General features: G+C 56.4%; 3 protein-coding genes across 5 annotated transcripts; 2 read left to right on the top strand and 1 right to left on the bottom strand.

The window, feature by feature from the left end:
- Positions 1–58: 58 nt before the first annotated feature.
- On the top strand, positions 59–8,062 carry ESRRA (estrogen related receptor alpha). 3 transcript variants are annotated; one of them, XM_032879358.1, is made up of 7 exons: positions 59–271; positions 1,750–2,086; positions 5,220–5,336; positions 5,495–5,623; positions 6,061–6,228; positions 6,326–6,595; positions 7,026–8,062. In XM_032879358.1, exons 2-7 carry the CDS (start codon positions 1,762–1,764, stop codon positions 7,283–7,285), a joined length of 1,269 nt encoding a protein of 422 aa, XP_032735249.1. In that variant the 5' UTR covers positions 59–271; positions 1,750–1,761; the 3' UTR covers positions 7,286–8,062. The 3 variants fall into 3 exon arrangements, with proteins under 3 accessions (XP_032735249.1, XP_032735250.1, XP_032735251.1); XM_032879359.1 differs by lacking the exon at positions 59–271 and adding an exon at positions 453–842; XM_032879360.1 differs by lacking the exon at positions 59–271 and adding an exon at positions 1,211–1,392.
- TRMT112 (tRNA methyltransferase subunit 11-2) lies at positions 8,013–8,914 on the bottom strand. The gene is made up of 4 exons (XM_032879368.1): positions 8,779–8,914; positions 8,588–8,689; positions 8,381–8,470; positions 8,013–8,285 (listed from the first exon to the last, which is right to left on the bottom strand). Exons 1-4 carry the CDS (start codon positions 8,854–8,856, stop codon positions 8,178–8,180), a joined length of 378 nt encoding a protein of 125 aa, XP_032735259.1. The 5' UTR covers positions 8,857–8,914; the 3' UTR covers positions 8,013–8,177.
- Positions 8,915–9,544: 630 nt separating this feature from the next.
- PRDX5 (peroxiredoxin 5) lies at positions 9,545–13,099 on the top strand. The gene is made up of 6 exons (XM_032879369.1): positions 9,545–9,761; positions 11,049–11,183; positions 11,879–12,010; positions 12,082–12,120; positions 12,266–12,327; positions 12,853–13,099. The coding sequence occupies exons 1-6, from the start codon at positions 9,570–9,572 to the stop codon at positions 12,956–12,958; spliced, it is 666 nt and encodes a 221-aa protein (XP_032735260.1). The 5' UTR covers positions 9,545–9,569; the 3' UTR covers positions 12,959–13,099.
- Positions 13,100–22,807: the final 9,708 nt, after the last annotated feature.

Here is a 22,807-nt window from a genome sequence, read left to right on the forward strand (position 1 = left end):
ATAGGGCGCCGAGACCCGCCCCCTGCTTTGCATGCGCACGGCCGGCCCCACCCCCGCTGTCAGCTGGAGGAAGCAGAGTAGGAAGCGGCCGCGATGTCCTTTTGTGTCCTACAAGCCGCCGGCGGCGCCGCCGAGTGAGGGGACGCGGCGCGGCGGGGCGGTGCGGCCCGAGGAGGCGGCGGAGGAGGGGCCGTTTGCGGCCCCAGGCTCACCCCGGTGCTCCGGGCCGCTCGGCCCCCATGCCTGCCCGCCAGCCCTGCCGGAGCCCCAGGTCCGGGGGCGGAGGGGAGCGCCGCTGGGGGGGGGGTGGACGGGCGGGGCGCGGGGGCCATGTGCGAGCGCGGTTGGGAGGCGGGCGGGGGTGGGGCGGGCTCCGGGCGGGGTCCGGCTCCAGGTCCAGCCCGGGTCACGGTTGGGACCGGGTCCAGGGCCCGACGAGGCTAGGGTCTGGGCGGGATCCCGTGTTGAGGTCTCAATGCGTCGGCCTGGGACAGGGGCCGGTTCTGGCTCGGGCTTCAGGTCCCGGCCGGGGTCAGGCTCGGGCCTCGGATCCAGTCCCAGGGCAGGGTTCAATCCGGCACCTGGAGCAAGTCGAAGTCCCAGGGGCGGGCCTGGGTGGAAGATAGGGAGGGCTCACTGTCTGAGAAGGGGCTCTGAAGACCACGTGGGGGCGCTCGAAGGGGCCTTGGGCCACCCTCCTCTCTGGGTCAAAGGTCATCGCACCGGCAGGGGAGAACTTCCTCCTCCTCGGCGCTCCCCATTTACTTCCTGATAACCTGATAGAGGTCCCCCGCGGGCGGAGGGGGAGGGGAGGCGCAGCAACTTTAGGCAACTTTCCGTAGGTGTGCGCAGGTTGGGGGGGCGGGGCGCCCCCGAGGTGAAGGATTCTGCGGGCGGCTGGAGTGTAAGAGTGAATGCGCTGGCGGGGGTCGGGGGTCGGGTGGGGTGGGGTGTAAGGAGGTGGAGCCGCGTCCTCCGGTGGGCCTGGGATTGGCATGCCGGGGCAGGAGGCTGTGTCAGGTGTGAAAGGCTCTGAGTGTTTCCACAACGGTCTGTGTCTGTGTGTCAGTGTGGGGGCACGGTGTGTTTGGGAGTGAGTGTGTGTGATTGTGAGTCTCGAGTGTGACTTTGTTTATGGGCTGTGCACTTGGGCAGGAGTGTGTGAAGACGAAGGGGAGCATGAGGGAGAGCCTGGGCTTGGGGAAGTCCCTGTGTGAGCGCCCAGTAGAGAGTGAGCGTGTGTGAGCCGGTGAGGACACCTGAGGACCCAGGTGAGGGGGAGTGTGTGAAGCCACCACCGGCCCTTGTGTGCCTGCTTTGGGCTTTTGAATGGAGGATGCCCAGGTGAGGGGGCAATCATCGAGGTCCCCAACATCTGAAGAAAATTGAGAGGTATCTCTCTAGGGGCTGGGCATTCCAGATGGGGTTGAAGGTCACTTGGAGACTAAGGCTATGCTCTTCCCTGGCCCGGGTGGGAGTAGGGAGTTTCCAGGCCTCCCCCAGGTTCCCAAGTGGAAGACCTTGCTGTCAGTTACTGGCCCTGGAGGCTTTGGAGACTCTGTTCCCATGGCAACAGCTGTGGGGAGGCTTCTTCATGGGCAGCCCTTCCTTGGACTCTGCTCTCCTTCCCTCCCCCTTGATGAGCTTGGAAGCCTGGCCCTAGGCCCAGGGTTGGGCAACCAGGGTGGCACTGGGACTCCATCCCCCATCCCAGTGTTTCCCTGTGACCCGACAGGTCTCTCCCTGCAGGTGACCAGCGCCATGTCCAGCCAGGTGGTGGGCATTGAGCCTCTCTACATCAAGGCAGAGCCAGCCAGCCCCGACAGCCCAAAGGGTTCCTCGGAGACCGAGACCGAGCCCCCCGTGGCTCTGGCGCCTGGCCCAGCTCCCACCCGCTGCCTCCCAGGCCACAAGGAAGAGGAGGATGGGGAGGGGGCTGGGCCTGGTGAGCAGGGTGGTGGGAAGCTGGTGCTCAGCTCCCTCCCCAAACGCCTCTGCCTGGTCTGTGGGGATGTGGCCTCCGGCTACCACTATGGCGTGGCGTCCTGTGAGGCCTGCAAAGCCTTCTTCAAGAGGACCATCCAGGGTGAGCCCCCACCGTGCTCCTGTGCCCTTTGCCCTCTGGGCCTACCTCTACCCGGTGGGTGCTCTGCCGGGTGGCAGTAGACAGCGGCGGCAGTACCACTTGGGGTTCCCAAGTTCCTCCTCCCACCTGGGAGTGCAATTTCCCTGAAAAGTTAAATAAAGCCACCAGGATATGTTGATGGCTTGGGAGTGGGATGTGAGGGAGGGCTCGGGAAGCCTAGGTTTCTGGGTACTAGAGACCTAGCACCTTCCACAGTGGCTCCGAAAAATTGGAAGCAGCCTCTGTCTGCTTCTCAACTTCGTTCTTGCTTCTGGCAGCTGCTGAACTCTCTTAGCAGCATGGAACCCCCTGCCACCCCCCCTTGGGTGGATTTCCCCGAAGCCGCTCCAGCGGAAGGCAGGTTCTCATGGGTAATTGAGAGGGGCTGCCTCATATTTCAGCACCTGACTTTTAAAAAGACTATTACTGAATTCTCACTCAGGAACACATATCAAAACCTGAGTGAGCGGGATGGAGATGTAATCAGCATTACTTGGGATGCGCCTGTTACTTGTGTTTTTATAGGAAACACTGCTTGCTTTGGGGTGATAACGTGTACTTTTGGAGAACATTCCTTGAGTGCTAACCCCGTGTCAGGCATGGTGCCCTCTGTGTCCGTGATCTTATTCCCCAGCTGCCCATAAGGTGGCCAGTGCTGTGACCGAAGTTGAGGCCCAGGAAGGTTTTTTAAAACTTTGTTCAAGTCCCACAGGCAGAAGGTGGCAGAAGCTGGACTTGAACTTGGGTTGATTGCTGCCTCTGCTTATTACTTATAACTGAACTTCGGACAGATGGCTCCCGACCGATTGTGACATTGCAGTGGGTTTTGATTTGGCCAACACCCACTGCTCTAAAACCCTTTGTGCTCTCTAATGGTTCTGAAGGCCAGGGAACTAGCAGGCCCAGGCATTCCTACCCACCCTGGACCCCTTCTCTGTCAGCTTTGTTGACAAATCTTTATTGAGCCCTAGCCACAGATTGTAATCATTTATTGAGCTTCTGGGGGCTGTGAACCATGTGGAACATGTTACCCTGACATTCCCTTTCATTCTTACTAGGAATCTTTGTAGGAAGGCTTATTTATATTTATTTATATTTTATAGATTGTATTTATTCATTTGAGACTGATAGCTACAAAGAGAGAGAGAGAGAGCATGAACAGGGGGAGTGGCAGTCAGAGGGAGAGGGAGAAGCTGACTTCCCGCTGAGCCGGGAGCCTGATGTGGGTCTCGATCCCAGGACCCCAGGATCATGACCTGAGCTGAAGGCAAACGCTTAACCATCTGAGCCACCCAGGTGCCCAGAAGTCCTGTTTTTATCCCAGTTTTATAGATGGGAACACTGAGGGGTTAACACAGTTGGTTAAGAGGTAGTGTCAGGATGGGCCCCAGGCAGCCTCCAGACCCCTTGTTCTTTACAGACCTGTGCTTTGCTGTCCTGACCACTGTTCCAGGCCTGTGGACGTAGCTGGGACTAAGCCATTTATACTCTAGCGGAGGGAGAGAGGAAACAATGACTCGTACAGAACTGTTGTAGTACAGCTGTTTTAAGTGCTGGAGAGGGAGGAAAGGGATGTGTGCCAAGGAACCTGGCTGGGTTGGAGGCTCTGGAGGTCTTCTTGGAGGAGGTGTCTTGAGCTGCGTGCACAGTCCTGAATACCTAGGGTATAGGAGGAGTGTATCAAGGGCATGTTGGCTGGTTGTGTCATTCGGTTCTGCCGGTAGCCCTGTGAGGCTGGGAGGGCAACCCCATGTTCATTCAGCGGCCATTACATACCAGTCCCTGTTCCTAGCGCTCGGCCGTCCTGGCCCTCGTGGAGCAGATGCTAAAGGGGGAAGACAGATGGTAAGAGAAGTAAGTATGTGTGTAGCGGCTCAAGGCGTGCTGAGAGCTGGTGAGAAACTATCAGGCAGGCAGGGCAGGCGGCAAGAGAAGTCTGCAGAGGAGCCCTGACATTCTCACTGCGGGGTCAGGGGGGGTTTCCCTGAGGTGACTGGGAGCAGAGCTCAGAAGGAGGTAAGGGAGCAGCGGGCCCTGAGCCTGGGGTCTGTGTGAGGAACAGAGTGTGAGAGGATGAGGGGAGAAAGGTTGAAAAGCTGGGGACTGGAGGCCTCACAGGCCTGGGCTTTTACTCTGAGAAGGGACATCGTTGGAGGATTTGGAGCAGGAGAGGGGTGGGATCTGACTTGGGCTGGACGGGTTGTCTTGGCCCCTGTGTTGTCGTTAACAAAGGAGAAAAGGACAGAGGAGGAGGTCAGTGAGAAGGTGGGGTGATGGTGACTCGGGGCGCAGTGGGTCAGCATCTGGACATGGGGCAGAGGTAAAGCAGGCCAGGCCATGCTGATGGGCTGGATTTGGGTATAAGAGAAGAATCAAAGATGTTTTCTGGATTTCTGCTTGAGCCACTGGAGAGACGGAGTCGTAGGGTTCGGAGTGGTAGGTCGTGGGCTCCATTTCGGATAGGTGAAGTTTGCCACGCCTTCTAGACCTTCATGATGCTGAGGCAGTGGCAAGTGAGTCGAGTTCACGCAGCTCTGCTGAGAGAAACCGGAAGGCCCATGACCGGTGAGCTCACCGGGAAAGTGAGCTGGAGGAGACGAGGTCCGCGGGCGGCCCTGGATTGGGTCTTTCGATGGAAGGAGTCAGTGGGGACGCACAGGAATGAGAGTGGCCATTGAGTTGGAAGGAGGTGGTGTCCTAGAGGCAAAGGATGACAGGTGTCCCATTGTGCGTGGGAGCAGGACATGATCATGGCATCAGATGCTCCTTCATGCCAAGTAAGAGGAGGGCACAAACGGACGACCGGCGCAGTGCTGTGGAAGCTGCTGTGGCCTTGATGAGAACAGAGCCCAGAGACGTGGCATGACAAGAGGCTTGGGGCCAGGATCAGCCTGACTCCCTGGGTGCAGTCAGGAGCCCCCAGCCCAGAGGCCATTCCGTCACGGTCCTAGGCTTCCCTGCCCTGCTCAGGGCACTCCTGCTCTCCCCAGACCCCAGACCTGCGTTTGCCCGGGACGAGTGAGGGCCCTCCTGTCCTCTGGGCCACCTCCGGACCCTGGGAGGCCGCCACTGGAGCCCTGTCTCTTCTCGGCAGGGAGCATCGAGTACAGCTGTCCGGCCTCCAACGAGTGCGAGATCACCAAGCGGAGACGCAAGGCCTGCCAGGCCTGTCGCTTCACCAAGTGCCTGCGGGTGGGCATGCTCAAGGAGGGTGAGCGCTGGGCAGGGGCTCACGGAGCACGGGGAGGGGGTAGCCGAGGCCTGGGGCCTTCTGCGGGCAGCGATGGGGGACTGGGTGGGGTGGGTTGGGGGCTCCGCAGGGCAAGCTGCCCCCAGCCGCAGGGACACAGCCCTGTCCTGCCATTCAAGGAGTACGTCTGGACCGCGTGCGAGGTGGGCGACAGAAGTACAAGCGGCGGCCGGAGGTGGACCCGCTGCCCTTCCCGGGCTCTTTCCCTGCTGGACCCCTGGCAGTAGCCGGAGGCCCTCGGAAAACCGGTGAGTGCTGTGGGTCCTGGGAGCTCTAGGGTTGGGATGGGGCTGGGACACGAGAGGCCCATTCGGTGTCAGTCATCCCGAGTGGATAGCGTGGGCATTGGGAACCCGGTTTGCCCTTCGTCTGTTCCCAACACATTTCCCTGAAAGCATATTTTTGAAAATACTTTTTTTTTTTTTTTTTTTAACCAGTCCCTGAGTAGTACACCTGGGACCAGGGAAAGATTTTTCTCACACTAGAAACCTGTCCATGGACTTGCTTTCCTGGGGAGATATTAGGAGCCCTTCCCGGAGAGAAGTGTCCAAGCCTGGCTGGCCAGTGGCTGTTAAGAAGGCCATGGGGTTGGGGCAGGGGTGATGGCTAATTTACGGAAGGTGCTTGACCCTGAAGGGGCCTTTGAGGTGATGACTTCGAGGGCATCCTCCATCTGTCCCGGCAGCCCCCGTGAATGCACTGGTGTCCCACTTGCTGGTGGTTGAGCCTGAGAAGCTATACGCTATGCCCGACCCGGCGGGCCCCGATGGACACCTCCCAGCTGTGGCTACCCTCTGTGACCTCTTTGACCGAGAGATTGTGGTCACCATCAGCTGGGCCAAGAGCATCCCAGGTAAAGGGCCCAGGTGATCTGGGGCTTCCCTCTGCAGGCCAGGCCCGGCCCTGGTGAACTCGTTCAGCCAGGTCTGCTTCCCACTGCCCTCCTCCAGGCTTCTCGTCACTGTCACTGTCTGACCAGATGTCAGTCCTGCAGAGCGTATGGATGGAGGTCTTGGTGTTGGGTGTGGCCCAGCGCTCACTGCCACTGCAGGACGAGCTGGCGTTCGCGGAGGACCTGGTTCTGGATGAGGAGGGGGCACGTGCCGCTGGCTTGGGGGAACTGGGGGCTGCACTGCTGCAGCTGGTGCGGCGACTGCAGGCCCTGAGGCTGGAACGCGAGGAGTACGTCCTGCTGAAGGCCCTGGCCCTTGCCAATTCAGGTGAGCCTGGGCGGACGCTGACGGGTGTCTCCTCGAGGCCCTCCAGGTCCTCACCCTGGCCGTGGCCCAGTCTCATTGGGGAGACAAGGAAGACTGTGGCCCAGGGAAGAGTAGTGATTTGTTCAAAGTCCCAAAGAAGGCAAGGGCAGGTCTGGGAACCGAAAGTAGGATTTTGAGCTCTAGGGCCATCCTTACATGGAAAAGTGAACCATTTAGTAGGAAGGAAGATGGGGAGGAGCAAAGGGGGCCACGGTCGAGGGAGAAAGTGGGGGGCCCTGGCTCATGCGCAGGAGTGGAGAGTGGTGCCTGGGTCAGCCCCTCCAGTCCGTGTCTGGCTCCTCCTTGGGCAACATCCAGCAATGCTCAAGCATCTGGGGGCTCTGCCTTTTCTGGAGACCATCTGTGTCCACAGCGTTCTCTCTCCTTGCAGACTCTGTGCACATCGAGGACGCCGAGGCTGTGGAGCAGCTGCGCGAAGCTCTACACGAGGCCCTACTGGAGTACGAAGCAGGCCGGGCGGGCCCCGGAGGGGGTGCTGAGCGGCGGCGGGCAGGCAGGCTGCTGCTCACACTACCACTCCTTCGCCAGACAGCGGGCAAAGTGCTGGCCCATTTCTATGGGGTGAAGCTGGAGGGCAAGGTGCCCATGCACAAGCTGTTCTTGGAGATGCTCGAGGCCATGATGGACTGAGGCAAGGGGTGGGCATGGGTGGGGGTGCTGGCAGGACCCGCCCAGTATGGGGTCAGCCCCAAGGGGGCAGAACTGGGGTCCGGGCAGTGCCACAGCCTGCTGGCAGGGCCAGGGCAATACCATCAGCCCCTGGGAGCGGGCCCTACGCCCTCCCCTCCCCTCTCCCAGGGGGTCTTAGAAGCTGGGAATGTGTTCGCCCAAGCTCTGGGCACAGTGCTGCCCCTTGCAAGCCATAACGTGCCCCCAGAGTGTAGGGGGCCTTGCGGAAGCCATAGGGGGCTGCAGGGGACATGTGGGGGGGCAGAAGCCTGATCTCAGGGAGGGAAGGGAGTGGAGGCCACAGTCTCCCAGTGGGTGATGCTTTTGCTGCTGCTTAATCCAACCCCCTCTCCAGAGCAGAGGGGGATTTGGAAAGCAAAGGCCCCTGCCCCCTTCGCTCCTCTCCTCATCATTTGCATTGGGCATTACTGCCCCCCCTTAAAGCAATAACTCCAAGCAGGCTCCAGCCCCTGGACCCCTGGGGTGGCCAGGGCCCCCCATCAGCTCCCACCCAGCCTCCTTGGGGGGTTAGGGAGAGCACTGCCTCTATGCCCTGCAGAGCAATAACACTATATTTATTTTTGGGTTTGGCCAGGGAGGTGCAGGGACATAGGGCAAGCCAGGGCCCAGAGCCTTTGGCTGTACAGAGACTCTATTTTAATGTATATTTGCTGCAAAGAGAAACCGCTTTTGGTTTTGAACCTTTAATGAGAAAAAGAAATATATCGAGCTCAAGAACACTGTGTTTCGTGTGTCACTGGGTCAAGGTTTGGGGATACAAGACAGACCTCACAAACATATTATACATAAAACCATTCGTGGTTACAGACTGAAAAACTAGTGCCTGGCGCGGTTAAGTCTCGGTTTCCTCATCACTCAGCAGCATGTTAGGGATTCCGCGACTGATGGGGAACAGACGTCCAGACTCTGGGCACTGCAAAGTGCCCTCCAGCACATCCACCTGCGGGGGGGCGGGGAAGGAGAGGGGAACAGAGCTGAGCACCGGCAGCCTGCGGCTGTGATGGCCAGAGAAGCAAGCAACGGGCTGGTTCTCACCTCCAGCAGCACGTGGTGCATCTGCCTCAGGAATTTCTCATCATGCTCATACCCTTCAATCGGCCCCTTGGGCACCTCGACCAGATGCAACTGTGGGCAAAGGCCTAAATCAGCTCTGGGCACCCCGCCTCTTGCTCTGAGACCAGGTTCTACCCGCCCCCCCCCCCCCCCCCCCGGGGGAGCACGGGCGTGGGGGAGGGTCCTCACGGTATCCGCCGCCTCCAGAAGTGCCGCCCACTCCACCTTGGGTATCATACGCGCCACGAAGTCGGGGTTGAACTCCACCGGGTTGATGCGGACCTCGGTGGCCTGCGGGGAGGAGGGGTTTTGTTAGGGACAGGAGCCTGGTTCCCCCATTCCGCTCAGGAGACGGGCGCGAGACTGCCCCCGGCCAATACCTGGAGGCGCAGTGGGAAGCCACGGGGCCCCACCCCCCGCACATGCGAGCTCAGCAGGTTGTGGGTGAGCAGCTTCATGTCGCCGCAACGCGCTCCCCGCAAGCCGGAACCGGAAGGAGGCAGAAAGTCCGCTGCGTCACTTCCGGGGCCGCTCCATTCTCGTCCTATTGGACGGCTCGGAGGAGCGGAACTGGCGAACATGCTGGAACTTCTCGTGCTAGCCGGAGTAGAGGTATTTGAGGAGCTTGGTCGGATCACGCGCTCCTACCGGAAGCGTCCCGGCGGGAGATGGCGACGGCGCAGGCCCGGTGGTTTCCTTTAGCTACAAGTCATGCACACTGACATACACACATCATACGTAAAGCAGCCGCAATGCAGGGGCCTGCGCTGTATGCAAAATAAACAAGTTTTTCTCCTCCACAGAGGCCCGACACTATCGTCTCCCGCCCCTCGCTTCCGGCTAAGGAAAAGAAACATTGCAGGAATCCGTAAACTAGGCGCTTCACAACAGCGATACCCCATTCTTCTACGTGAATAAGTTGTGCGGCTACCGAATGCCCCGCCCATTCGTAACTGCGCTCTTGGTCCAGCCCCAAATGTAAATAAGCCGAGCGCCTCAGAAGTTCCGCCCCTGCACGCACCCCTACGCCTGCGCAGTTGAGGAGCCTCGCCGGGGGCGGGCCCGGCAGTGGCTCCGCCTCTCGGAGAGGAGACTCGCTTTGGGTTCCTCCCACCAGGCCCGCCCCCTGCCGCGGCTCCGACGCTAGGGCGGAACGGCTGCGCGGTCTAGGATGGGCGTGCGGCTTATTCAGCTGCGGGTCCTGAGTCGTCGGGCAGGCTCGGTGCTCTCCCTGGCAGCAGCCGTCCAGTCTGCAGCAGCGGCGGCGTCGAGAGCAGGCGGGTGCCGGCAACCAGGCAGGGAGTGGACGCTTGGAGGGGCCTACGGTTTCAGAAGCGCCGCCTCAGCCATGGCCCCAATCAAGGTGACCGCTGGCCGGGACCGGCCTGAGCTCCCATCCAGCCAGTCTTCCCAGTGCCCTCCGTCCTGCTTGTCTGGGGAGAATCATCCTCCTTCCTGCCCTTCCGGACCCCTGTCCACCCTGCCAGGGGCTCCTCCCGCAGTTCTCCCTCATCCCCTCGGCAGCCCCCGCACCCCCGTGGCTGCTCCCTCCCCAGTTTTCGCCAATCTTCGGGACTCGTACCTTACCTCCTGGACAGCCCCCAAGGCTCTCTCGAGCCTTCACCCTTTGTACTGCCACTATGCGTGATGCATCTCCACCATTTTTAGGCGATTGAATACCATGGCCTCCGCCTTCTGGAACCATCTCCTTTACCACAAGACCCCTTTTCAATCTCCATACGAGCTCCTCCCCCCATACTGTCCTGTATGTTTTTGTTACATTCCTGGGCATCTTTCTTCACCCCATGGTCTGAAGCAAGTGTTTTCTCCTAAAGCCCTACTGTGTCTCCCCCGTTCCACTTCTCCCGTGGCTAATTCCCACTTTTCTGCTGAGTCTTTCATCCCTTCATCTGGAACGATCCCCGGATCCTGGGAACCACCTCCCTTCCCCTTCCACACCCTTTTGAGACCTGCTCCTCTTCCTGCTTAATCGTATTCCCAATCCCTGATTTGCCCTCCTTTCGTGTATGTCCTGTGACTCCATGAAACCCTCACACACTCCCAGCTAGACTAATCCAATCCCTTTGAGAGATGCCTTTTGTTTAATGCCCTTCCCCCCCCAACTTTTCCATCTTCTGCTCTCTCTCTTTTTCTCTTCCTGAGGGCTGGACACCAGACCTGACCAGGGTTCTCTCCCTCCCTGTTGTCAGGGTCTCCTCCTCACTCCCAGAGAGATCCCCTGCCTCTCCTTTCCTGACCATTTGTCCCACTTCTTTCTGGTGAGAAATAGACTCCTTGATTATGCAACCTCTTGCGACACCCAGAGAGGCCTCCTCTCCCATTTTCTGTGGTCACCAACAGACTGGTAAAAGGAATCGGGGCCACCTTGAAACCTGAGGGTGTGGAGGAACCAGGTGGTTCGAGGAGAGGGGAAGGCGGCCGGGAGGGAATTCTGGAAACTTGGACAGGTTAGGACATTACAACTCTGTCCACTCTGCTGCACTAGGAGCAGGTGCCTGGTCTGGTTTAACACCTTTTCCTTGGTTTCTCCTTACCCACTCCCTCATTCCCCTACTCCTTATCTCCTTATCTAGTCCCTTTGCTCGTTCCAGAGTAACCAAGTCATTCCTTACCAAGTCATTCCCTCTAGGTGGGAGATGCCATCCCTTCCGTGGTGGTTTTTGAAGGGGAGCCTGGGAACAAGGTGAACCTGGTAGAGCTGTTCAAGGGCAAGAAGGGGGTACTGTTTGGAGTCCCTGGGGCCTTTACCCCCGGCTGTTCCAAGGTGAGACCTGCCCTTCTGGGACTTAGCAGTTGGAATTTTGTGTGCATGTCTGTATTGTTACTGAGTCCTAGGGTGGCTTGCAACGAGAGCGTGTAGCTGTGGTGACAGTTACAAAGCCTATCAGCAGGACGCCTGGGTGGCTCAGTCCATTAAGCGGCTGCCTTTGGCTCAGGTCATGATCCCAGGGTCCTGCGATCGAGTCCTGCATCGGGCTCCCTGCTCAGTTGGGGAGCCTGCTTCTCCCTCTCCCTCTGCCGGCTGCTTCCCCTGCTTGTGCTCCCCCTCTCTCTGTCAATTAAAGAAATAAAATCTTAAAAAACAAAACAAAACAAAGCATACAAGAACTTTCAGAAAAATGCGGTGGCCGTGAAAAGGTCATGGGGCCAGGAATGTAGGAGAAAAGGGTATTGTAATTAAATCTAACATCTGTTATTGCTACTGTTGCTGATTGGTGCTGTGGGAGATACTTGGGTAAATAAAGTACAGTCACGTCCAAGGGAAGTTCACAGTGACCACAGAGCACTCAAATTTGGATCCGAGCTTCCTTGCCGCCAAGGCCAAAAGGAACTGGCTGACACATTTCTAATTGATCAAAGATATTGGAGAGGGAAGTGAGGAGGGCCTGGAGATAAAGGGAAGGCGTTGCAGAGCCGAGGCATTTAATCTCTTTGTTAACCCTCTGTTTCCCCTCCTAGACCCACCTGCCAGGATTTGTGGAGCAGGCTGAGGCTCTGAAGGCCAGGGGGGTCCAGGTGGTAGCCTGTCTGAGTGTTAATGATGTCTTCGTGACTGAAGAGTGGGGACGAGCTCACAACGCCAGAGGCAAGGTGAGGTATGGGTCCTGCAGGGGGTCCAGGCCAGGCTGGGGATTTTTCTTTGACCTTTACTTTCTCCTTAGGTTAGGCTCTTGGCTGACCCCACTGGGGCCTTTGGGAAGGTGAGTGCACCCCTGCAACTCCCACCCTATAGGGTGGTCCCTTTGCCAGGCCTTGGATGCAGGAACTTGGAAGGGAACAACTGGTGGGGGAGGGGCTTGGTCTGTTCCAGAAGTTTCTAAGCCTTGTCTCTGGTTTTCCTTTTAGGAGACAGATTTGCTATTAGATGATTCATTGGTGTCTCTCTTTGGAAATCATCGGCTCAAGAGGTAAAAGCGGGAGGGTCCTCGGTGGGGTTCCCCTGCCACCCCTTCAATCTCCATTCCTTGTCTCCAGGCCCGGCCGCTGTAATTGGCTTGGTTTTGCGCTCTCTTTTTAAAGATTTTCCTATTTATTTTGGAGAGAGCGTGAGTGTGCAGAGGGAGAGGGAGAAAGTCATTTTTTTTTTTTTTAAAGATTCCATTTATTTATTTGATAGAGCACAAGCAGGGGGAGGGACAGAGGCAGAGGGACATGCAGGCTCCCTGCTGAGCAGGAACCCTCCCCCCCAATTCCTCCCCCCTGCAGTGGGGCTCAGTCCCAGGATCCTGGGATCATGACCTGAGCGGAAGGCAGATGCTTACCCGACTGAGCCACCCAGGTCCCCCGAGGGAGAGAGAGTCTTAAGCAGACCCCACGCCGAGTGCAGACCCCGATCTCATGATCATGCTCTTCCACGATCTGAGTGGAAACCAAGAGCCGGATACTTAACCCGAGGGCACTGCCCAACGCCCTTGACCCAGTGTCTCTGGCAGGTTCTCCATGGTCATAGAGGATGGCACAGTGAAGTCCTTGAATGTGGAGCCAGATGGTACGGGCCTCACCTGCAGCCTGGCCCCCAACATCCTGTCACAGCTCTGAGGCCCTGGGCCCAAACTCCTTCCACGCTTTTCCATTTCACCTGCCCAGCCCTGGACAGAGGGCCCAGTCCAGCCTCAGCGGGGGCTACCAAGCGGGAATGGTGACCAAATTTCTGCAATAAACAGTTCTGGTTCACAGTTAGTCCTTGCCTTTTTTTTTTTTTTTTTTTTTAAGATTTTATTTATTTATTTGACAGAGACAGGGAAAGAGGGAACATAAGCAGGGGCAGTGGGAGAGGGGGAAGCAGGCTCCCCGCTGAGCAGGGAGCCCAATGTGGGGCTCAATCCCAGGACCCTGGGATCATGACCTGAGCCAAAGGCAGACGCTTAACAACTGAGCCACCAGGCGCCCCTGATTTTTCTTTCTTTCTTTTTTTTTTTTTAGACTTTTTTTTTTTTTTTTTTTTTTTGGGCAGATAGAGATCACAAGTATGCATTGAGGCAGACAGAGACAGAGGAGGAAGCAGGCTCCCTGCCGAGCAGAGAGCCCCATGTGAGGCTGGATCCCAGGACCCTGAGACCACGACCTGAGCCGAAGGCAGAGGCTCAACCCACTGAGCCACCCAGGCGCCCCTGATTTTTCTTTCTTTTTTTTTTTAAGATTTATTTGAGAGAGAGAGTATGTGTGTGCATTGGGGGGTGGGGGAGGGGCAGAGGGCGAGAAGCAGACTCCCTGCCGAGGCTGGAGCCAGGACCTAGGGCTCCATCTCATGAACCTGAGGTCATAAGCTGAGTCGAAATCAAGAGTCGGGCTCTTGGGGCGCCTGGGTGTCTCAGTGGGCTAAAGCCTCTTCCTTCAGCTCGGGTCATGATCCCAGGGTCCTGGGATCAAGCCCCACATCGGGCTCTCTGCTCGGCGGGGAGCCTGCTTCCTCCTCTCTCTGCCTCTCTGCCTACTTGTGATCTCTCTGTCAATAAATATTTTAAAAAATTAAAAAAAAAAAAAAAGAGTCAAGCTCTTAACTGACTGAGCCAGCCTCCTTGGTTTTGAGTTGCTGATCTGCTGAGGGCCAGGCCATAGGACAGTCACATCTGTGAGGGTAGTGGGCAGGGGCTGACGGGGTACTAACGGGGGATGCTGATTTCATTAAGGAGATAGAGCCTTTGAATGAAGTGTTATGAAACGTCCCCGTCACCATAGAGGCTGGGGAAGAACCAGTGATCTGAAGAGCAAGGGAAGGAGCGTCTGTGCCGAGGGAGTGGGCCCTAGGAAGACGCGAGCTTGGCTTGCAGCTAGGACTTCTGCATCAGTCGCTGGGTGCTGGCTGACCTCACGTAGACCATAAACCTCAGGGTAGGAGTGTTGGCTTTGGGTGCCCCCCTACCTGGGCCAGGCTGAAGGGTGAGCTGATGGGGGTTGGGGGAGAAGATGCCGGTGAGGCCTGACCAGGTCTGGGTATGCTGTGAGGGCTGGGGGTCAGGGCGGCCAGCATGGTCTGGGCTGCAGGCCATTGCTAGCTGCAGGCCCTGCCCTTGGCCTCTGCCTTTTGTCCCTGGGAAGCCTTGCCCTTGGCATCAGGAAGCGATTACTGGCTCCTGCTGTGTTTAGGGGCTCACAGTCTTTTTTTTTAATTTTTAGTTTAATTTGACACAGCACAAGCAGGGAGAGAGGAAGAGGGAGAAGAAGGCTCCCTGCTGAGCAGGGAGCCCGATGCGGGGCTCCATCCCAAGACCCCGGGACCATGACCTGAGCCGAAGGCAGATGCTTAACCAACTGAGCCACCCAGATACCCCCATGGAGCTCCTTGTCTGAGGGAGGGCAGGTGCTTGGAGCTGCCTCTTCAGGTGCAGTAAAAATCCTCATGATGATCCTGGGGGGTGTGAGCCTGAGAGGCTTGCAGGGAGAGAGTGCGGGAGTCAGCGGCCACCAGCTCCCCCATGGGCCGTGTGCCCTCCTCCTCTTCCCTGCAGAAACTGTGCCCCCTGGCACCTCCTTGCGATTAGCGCAAGCTGGGTCCCGGCCGCTGCCACCCAGCAGCCTCTCTTTCTTTTACTCCTGGCCTCTTCAACTGAGGCCCAGGAAGGCCTCTGAGAGGAAGTGTCCCCTCCAGGGTCCTGTTGCCATTGACTGGGCCTCTTGGCATGAGGGGGCTCCCAGGGCCTGGGTGGCCCCTGGGGTCAGCACGATGGGAGTCATCAGCTTGTGGGGTGGGTGGTAGTGTCTGGGGCTGCTCTGGATACTCGATCGCCCGAGATCAGTGGTCACGTGGCAAGAGAATCTGGCAGAGTTTCATTTCCCAGGTGGACACAGTGTGTTTCAGGCTGGTAGAGAGAGGGCAGGGCAGGCCAGGGCAAAGGGGCCTGGAGCAGTGGGTTCTGGAAGCCTGGAACTGTCCATGGCAGGGCCATGGGCATGAACTTCCCGGGCTGTTGGTGGGCTGATGTTAAAACAGACCCTGAGACAGTCACACAACACATCTCCAGCTAAAACTCACCCACCTGTCCTGACCCTCCCAAGGGCACAGCAGATCTGATCTGGGAGGCCAAGGGTTTTACTCAGCATCAGCAGTTCTGGGTCAAGAGTTCCTTTGAAACGCAGCTGAGAGCCATGCCCTTTTCCTTAGAAAATGCACATCATTGGGCACCTGGGTGGCTCAGTCAGTTAAGCGGCTGCCTTGGGCTCAGGTCACGATCTCAGCGTCCTGGGATTGAGTCCTGCATCGGCCTCCTGCTCGGCGGGAGCTTGCTTCCCCCTCTGCCGCTTCCCCTGCTTGTTCTTGCTTGCTTTCCCTCTGTCAAATAAATAAATTGAAAAAATCTTTTAAAAAATCACTTAAAAAAGGAAACGTACATTTGCACATATGTATGCACAGTGGCACATGTGAACACCATGCTTTTTAAGGGTTTGCAGGGCATCCCCTGAAGTCCTCCCAGAGATCCCAGGTGAACCCCCACCCCTGCCTGGGACGCATCACATCAGAGTGGGGTCACCAGGCTTTGGGCTCAGACCACTAGACTGTGAATCCTGACCCGCAACCAAGAAGCTGGTGACCTTGGGCAGTCTTTCATTTCCCTTGACCCCACTTCCCTCATCTTTATTTTATTTATTTATTTTTAAAGAATTTTTTTTTAAGATTTTTTTTTTTAAATTTATTTGAGAGAGAGACAGTGAGAGAGAGCATGAGCGAGGAGAAGGTCAGAGAGAGAAGCAGACTCCCCGTGGAGCTGGGAGCCCGATGCAGGACTCGATCCGGGACTCCGGGATCATGACCTGAGCCGAAGGCAGTCGTCCAACCAACTGAGCCACCCAGGCGTCCCTATTTTTAAAGATTTTATTTATTTATTTGACAGGCAGAGATCACAGGTAGGCAGAGAGGCAGGCAGAGAGAGAGGAAGGGGAGCAGGCTCCCTGCTAAGCAGAGAGCCTGATGCGAGGCTCGATCCCAGGACTCTGAGATCATGACCTGAGCAAAAGGCAGAGGCTTTAACCCACTGAGCCCACCCAGGCGCCCCTTCCCTCATCTTTATAGTCGGAATAATCCAGCCCACCTCACAGGGCTGCTGGGAACCAATGAGAGTTTATGTAAAGCCCTGGGCACAGTGCCTAGCACGCAGAAAGAACCCAAAACATGGTTATAAAGAGAAAAAGAAACAAAGAATCTTTGCTCTCCACCACACAGTCTGTGCGTGGGTAGAGAAAGAGCTAGAGGGGCGCCTGGATGACTCAGTCAGTTGAGTGTCTGACTCTTGGTTTTGGCTCAGGTTGCGATCTCGGGGTCATTAGATCAAGTCCGGCATCCAGCTCCACTGGGCACAGAGCCTGCCTGGGGTTCTCTCCCTTTCTCTCCCTCTCCTGCTGCCCCTCTCTGTGAGCGCTCTCTCTCCCACATAAGTAAATAAATAAATAAAATCTTGAAAAAAGAGAAGGAAAGAAAAAAAAAAGGAACTAGGAGTTAGGAGAGAAGTCAAACCTCAGTCCTGTTATCTGTGATTCCGATGTCTATGCCTCTCTGGGCCTCAGTTTCCTTATCAGTATAATGGGCTAGTGACTCTTTTTATCCACTGTGTGTAGGTCCCCAGGATTCTCCATACATTGTCTGGCACCTGAAGCCTTGCAGGTTAAGGAGCTGGGAAAGTGTCCCTGGGGGGAGTCTTGGCCAGGCCCTAGGGTGTCAGACCTGAGCTTCTGAGAGAAGGAGAGGGTTGGAGAGGTGCTGTCATTCCTGGCCCAGACCTTGGGCTGTAGTTATCTCAGCGACTTCTCAAGATGAGTGACACACATGGGCCCATCCTAGTTATGAAAGGCGTGTTCGGACTTCTGGAGAGTTGTGCTTGCCCACCCCCATGCCCCTGAAGTCACATCAAGTGTCTTGCAACCAGCGGTGTCCCCAAAGCCCAGCAATGAGCATGCCAGGCACGGGCCCTGCAGACTCCACCACCAGACGGGACTCCAGGTGCCAGACCCCCGATGAGTGCTTGCAGTGTGTGAGGGGGAGCCGGGACAGGGCAGCTCAGGTTGGGGTGTTTGGGGAATGGCAGAAGGACTCTGGCCACTAGCCTGCCTTGCCGTGGGGTACGGCAGGGGGAATGGCTTTAGGTGCGGGCTGAAAGGTGACCAGAGGACAGCTTGGTGAACAGAGGTGGGAAGGGTGTTCTAAGTGCTGGGAACAGCCTTGCCAAAGCCTAAAGGTGAGCAAGGGAGCCAGGTCTGAGCTGAGCGGCCCATGTGGCGGCAGAGATTGGGGGATTTTGTCCACAAGCCCCCGGCTTAACTGGTTCTCTCGGTAGACATCCGGGTGGCTCCGGTATTTGGCCAGGGGTGGCTTCAGAGACTTTCTATTTACGTTTCCTCCTGGGCACCTTCCGTGGGGCGTGTTCCCCAATGCTGGAGTGTTGGCTTACTGGGCTCTGGAGGTTTTATTGGTCTCTGGAAACTCCGAGGCCATCGTGACAGCCATCAGTGATGTGCGCGTGTGTTTCTCTCCTCGCCACGTGCCAATCCGGGCTTTACCCTCTGGATTTAGTTTTGCTAGCTTAATGGGCATTTAATGGTATCTTGGCACTGTCTTTCATGCGTGTGTCTTTAATTATGAGGGAGGCTGGCAACAGCCCGGCTTGGCGCCGCTCTCCCTGCGCTCGCTAACCGGGTGCTGGGCTCCAGCCTTGCTCTCCCACTGTCCCCCCCCCCCAAGGCAGCGGGGAACAGGGAAGGTGATGCAGCTTTTGGGGTTGCCGGTCATTTTACTGACCCCTGCACCCCTCTGAGCCTCACTCTCCTTACCTCTGACATAGGGATTCATTTGCTCAAAAACAGGACTTTGGCTGACTTCTGTCTTTTGGCTTTACCTTTTCCTGCCTGTGTGGCCTTAAGCAAGGGACTAACCTCTCTGTGTGTCAGTTTCTTCATCATCGTGGTCTCCGTGGCTCAGCACCGTGGGGACGAGGGAAAATGCAGAGCAGAGCTGAGTAAGTCTAGGAGGGAAAATGATGGGGGTCTGCTTTATTTTTTTATTTTATTTATTTATTTTAAAAAAGATTTTATTTATGTATTTGAGAGAGAGAACAAGCAGGGGAAGGGGCAGAAGGAGAGGGAGAAGAAGACTCCCCGCTGGGCAGGGAGCCCGATGCAGGACTCGATCCCAGACCCTCCGGATCATGACCTGAGCTGAAGGCAGACGCTTAACAGACTGAGCCACCCAGGTGCCCCTGGGGTCTGCTTTAGAAAAGAGAAAATCTTTTCCGAGAAACAGGCCATGCAGGAAGACCAGCAGGGTGAGAAGGAGCCAGACGGTGGGGAGAGAGAGGGTGCTTGTGTGGGGGAGTTCCAGGTTGGAGGAACAGCAAATTTGAAGGGGTCCAGGGTGGGAGTCTGAGGAAGCAGGGAGGGCTCAGCGACAGAGGTCATGAGGAGGAGTCAGGGTTGAGCTTGGGGGGATAGTTGGGCCCACCTGGCAGGGCAGGCTTGGAACTTGACTGAAAGCACAGGGAGAAGTCCCTGGAGGGTTTTTAAGCAGGAGAGGTTCATGAGTCAGTATTTCTAAAAGACTCTTTGGGCTCTGGGTGGAGGCTGCCTGGAGGACTGGGCCTTGGTAAGAGTGTCAGGGTGAGGGAGGGCGGGTGCCCCCGAGGAGTGTGAGGGCGCTCTGGGGAGAGCAAACCAGGTGTCAGGTGTGGGAGGCTGTGCAGTGTCCTGCTCTCTTCAGCTGCCGGGACGTCTTGCAGGTGGCGCCCTGAGTCCCTGGGGACCTGGCCCAGCCTTGGGCAGGTGGCCCTGGGTCCCGACCTCCCTGGCTCTGGCTTCCTGCTGCCTCCTTCCATTGGGCAGCTGGTTCGGGCCACGCCATGGAGCATTTCTGCTCCTGCCCAACTCTGGCTCTACTGTTTCTACCCCCAAATGGTGGGTCAGCAAACCACCCCTTCTTAGCACTTGGGTGGGGAGGAAGGAGTCCCCCAGATAAGACACCAGAAGCCCAGGTGCCCAAAAGTTCCTGGAAACTGTCTTTCTGTTTTTAATTCTTGAGCTTGGGGCCCTGAACCTTCTGGTTAGGGAACTGGGCCCTGGCCAGACTACAGGGGTGCCCTGTGGGGCTCTGGCCCTGCTGCAGGCAAGGGGCAGAAGTTGCCCTCTGACCTGGTTGGTCCCAGGCTCTGGCTGGACTTGGCCACGCCTTGCCCTGGCCGCCCTGAGCTCTGCTTTCCCAGACTCCAGGGCCCTCCTACCTCTCTGGCCTTTGGGGTCAGACCGGGGCTATCCAGAGAATTCAAAACCAGAAGAGAACTAGGAGATGGTGTCCCTCCTACTCTTAACCCATGCAGATGGGGAAATTGAGCCACGAGGGAGGAGACTGCCATTGGTTATGTTGTCCATTTGTCTGTCTGTCTTTCGCTGCTCCTTGCCTGCCTCCTGGATCCGCATGCTGGCGTAGTGGAAACTGAACTCCCTTAAAACTACCGGAGCAGTGCCCGGGGGCGGGGGTGGGCTCAGCTGATGAAGCGTCAGACTCTTGATTTCTGCTCAGGTCATGGTATCAGGGTCGTGGGATCGAGCCCTGTATCCAGCTCCGCTCCTGGAGCCCAGTGCTGTTCTGCTTACTCCTCTCCCAACCCTCCTGCCCCCACCTCACACGCTTGTGTGCGCTTCTTTCTCTCTCTCAAAATAGAAAAATAGATAAAATTTTTTTTTAAGATTTTATTTATTTATTTGACAGAGAAAGATCACAAGTAGGCAGAGGCGGGCAGAGAGAGAGAGAGAGAGAGAGAGAGAGAGAGAGAAGCAGGCTCCCCGCTGAGCAGAGAGCCCGATGCGGGACTCGATCCCAAGACCCTGAGATCATGACCCGAGCCGAAGGCAGCGGCTTAACCCACTGAGCCACCCAGGCGCCCCAGAAAAATAGATAAAAATCTTAAAAAGAAAAAAAAAACCTGCCAGAAAAAGATACATGAGAAAGGCAGTCACTAGAGCACCACAAACGTTTAAAATATTTGTCAGCGAGACACAGTTTAAATGATGATGGACTAGCAGCACAGCAGAGTACCACACAGCCGTTACAAAGGCCGAGGCCAGCGGTTCTGAACGGAAAAGAAGCAGACTGTAGAATATTTCGAGAAGGGTGGAGGAGCACAGCCCTGTGTGTGGAGACAGACATGGGCAGCTGCATCTCCGAAAGGACACAGAACATGCTAGCATGGGGAGCAAAAAGGAGGGCTTGGGAGTCATGAGGGAGAGACTTGATTTCTTCTCTATCCTTACGCACTCTTTCTTTTTTAAAAAAGATTTTATTTATTTATTTATTTATTTATTTATTTATTGGGGGGCGGTGATGGGGGCAGAGGGGGAGGGAGAGAAAGAATCCTCAAGCAGACTTCACACTGAGCAGGGAGCCTGAGGCGGGGCTCGATCTCAGGACCCTGAGACCACGACCTGAGCCAAAGTCAAGGGGCGCCCCACTGACTGAGCCACCCAGGCGCCCCCTCCTTCCGCGCTCTTGACACTTTTGACCATGTGTCTGAGAAAAATTTTCAAGGGAAAAATCTCGTCACAGGCCAGGGACCACTGTTAGACCCTGACACACATCCCTCAATGGCTAACCGAGTCTTGACACCCGGGATCTCTTTGTCATCTGCTGAGGAGGCCCGGCCCTCCCTTCCACTCTCCCCAGAGCCTCCCTGGGCCTGACTTGGCTGAAGCAAGTCAGAGAAGAAGGTTGAGGCGCAGCCGGTCGTGTGGGGGAGTGACAGGTGTGAAAGCCATAGGGTGACACAGTGCCAGCCCCTGAGGCTTGAGGAAGGGTGTGCCTGGGAGGTGTTGAGCAAGGCAGGGGCCCTGGGCCTCCGAGGGATCAGGCGCTGTCACCGTGCTTGGCTAACCCTGAGCTGGCGCTCTGGGAGGACTTCCTGGGCGGGAGTCCTTGGGGGGCAGGGCTGCAAATAGAAGCTAAAATCCACTGGGGGTCAAATCTGGATGGACCGTTGATCTTATTAATACTAAAGATAACAACCACACGGGGGACCATTTAGTGAACGCTTCATTTGGGCCCCAGCTCATGGAATCCTCCTAACAACTCTCCTAGAGGATTCTCAGCGTTTCTAGATGGTCTCAGGAGGGTGGAACAGTGGCTGAGCTCTTCTGCTAACATGCCTGCACACCTCCCCATTGCTGGGTAAGACCTGGGTTGCTGTGGCCATGAACTCCTTGCTCTTTACATGCCGACCCCACTGCCTTCCTTTAGTTGGTTCTACCACTTAATAGCTGTGGGACTTTGGGCAAGTTCATAACTTCTCTGGGCCTTTAAAAGACTTTATTCATTTGACAGAGAGACAGAGAGAGAAGGTGCACAAGCAGGGAGGGGGGCAGTAGGCATGGGAGAAGGAGTAGCAGACTCCCGGCAGAGCAGAGAGCTCGATGTGGGGCTGGATCCCAGGACTCTGGGATCATGACCTGAGCTGAAGGCAGATCCTTAACCAAAGTGCCTCCTTGGTGCTCTTTACTTTTTTCCCCAAAGATTTTATTTATTTATTTATTTTATTTTTTAAAGATTTACTTATTTATTTGACAGAGAAAGAGAGAGAGAGATCACAAGCAGGCAGAGAGGCAGGCAGAGCGTGAAGGGGAAGCAGGCTCCCCGGTGAGCAGAGAGCCCGACACAGGGCTCCATCCCAGGACCCTGAGATCATGACCCAAGCCGAAGGCAGAGGCTTAACCCACTGAGCCACCCAGATGCCCCTTTATTTATTTATTTTAGAAAGAGAGGGAGAGAGAGAATCTCAAGCAGACTTTGTGCTGAGAGCGGAGTCTGACACCAGGCTTGATCTCGCTACCCCAAGATCATGGCTTGAGCCGAAAGCAAGAGTCTGATGTTTAACCGACTGAGCCACTCAGATGTCCCAAGCACGAAGTTTTTGTAACCATGACTGGCTGCCAGTAAGCCTGTGTGCCACGGTTGTTGTTACCCCATATTTCATCAAATGTGAGATGTCATCCATTGAAAAAAAAAATAGATGCCACTCAGGGAAAAAAAGAATGCTACCGGTTGACTATGTCCCAAGTCTCTCTCATCACTAGAACCTTTATTTTATACTTCCCGAAGGAGCTCTTTATGACTTAGACAGAAATTCTCATATGTAATTCGGAGGCACACATAAAAGGGAAAATAGAAGCAAAATAAATTGGTTTACGGTATTCGGAAAACTCCTTCCCCTTTAGACTCGGAGAGGCGCGATGTCTATGTGTTTCGCCACCACCTCCCCTGTGAGCCATGGTGAGTCCTGGAGCGCAGCCCACCCCAACGATCCATCAGACAACCCTGAAGCCCGCAGCCCCAGAGCTGTCTCAAGCCAGCTTCGCTCTGGACATCCGCTAGGGGAGCTGTACTGATAAGTCTGGTTCTCTTCCCTGGGGCCTCGCACCCTT

The sequence above is a fragment of the Lontra canadensis genome, unplaced genomic scaffold, assembly GCF_010015895.1.
Source record: "Lontra canadensis isolate GAN:19392208 unplaced genomic scaffold, GSC_riverotter_1.0 scaffold66, whole genome shotgun sequence".
Classification (NCBI taxonomy): Eukaryota; Metazoa; Chordata; class Mammalia; order Carnivora; family Mustelidae; genus Lontra; species Lontra canadensis.

Excerpts from the sequence above, each read along its gene's own strand:
- PRDX5 (XM_032879369.1), top strand. The coding sequence starts at position 9,570 with ATGGGCGTGCGGCTTATTCAGCTGCGGGTCCTGAGTCGTCGGGCAGGC. Across the intron at positions 12,011-12,081 it reads CTCACAACGCCAGAGGCAAG|GTTAGGCTCTTGGCTGACCC; the intron begins GTGAGGTATGGG and ends CTTTCTCCTTAG. Across the intron at positions 12,328-12,852 it reads GGAAATCATCGGCTCAAGAG|GTTCTCCATGGTCATAGAGG; the intron begins GTAAAAGCGGGA and ends TGTCTCTGGCAG.
- TRMT112 (XM_032879368.1), bottom strand. The coding sequence starts at position 8,856 with ATGAAGCTGCTCACCCACAACCTGCTGAGCTCGCATGTGCGGGGGGTG. Across the intron at positions 8,690-8,778 it reads GCTTCCCACTGCGCCTCCAG|GCCACCGAGGTCCGCATCAA; the intron begins GTATTGGCCGGG and ends TCCTCCCCGCAG. Across the intron at positions 8,286-8,380 it reads TGCACCACGTGCTGCTGGAG|GTGGATGTGCTGGAGGGCAC; the intron begins GTGAGAACCAGC and ends GCCCCCCCGCAG.
- ESRRA (XM_032879358.1), top strand. The coding sequence starts at position 1,762 with ATGTCCAGCCAGGTGGTGGGCATTGAGCCTCTCTACATCAAGGCAGAG. Across the intron at positions 5,337-5,494 it reads GGTGGGCATGCTCAAGGAGG|GAGTACGTCTGGACCGCGTG; the intron begins GTGAGCGCTGGG and ends CTGCCATTCAAG. Across the intron at positions 6,229-6,325 it reads CTGGGCCAAGAGCATCCCAG|GCTTCTCGTCACTGTCACTG; the intron begins GTAAAGGGCCCA and ends GCCCTCCTCCAG.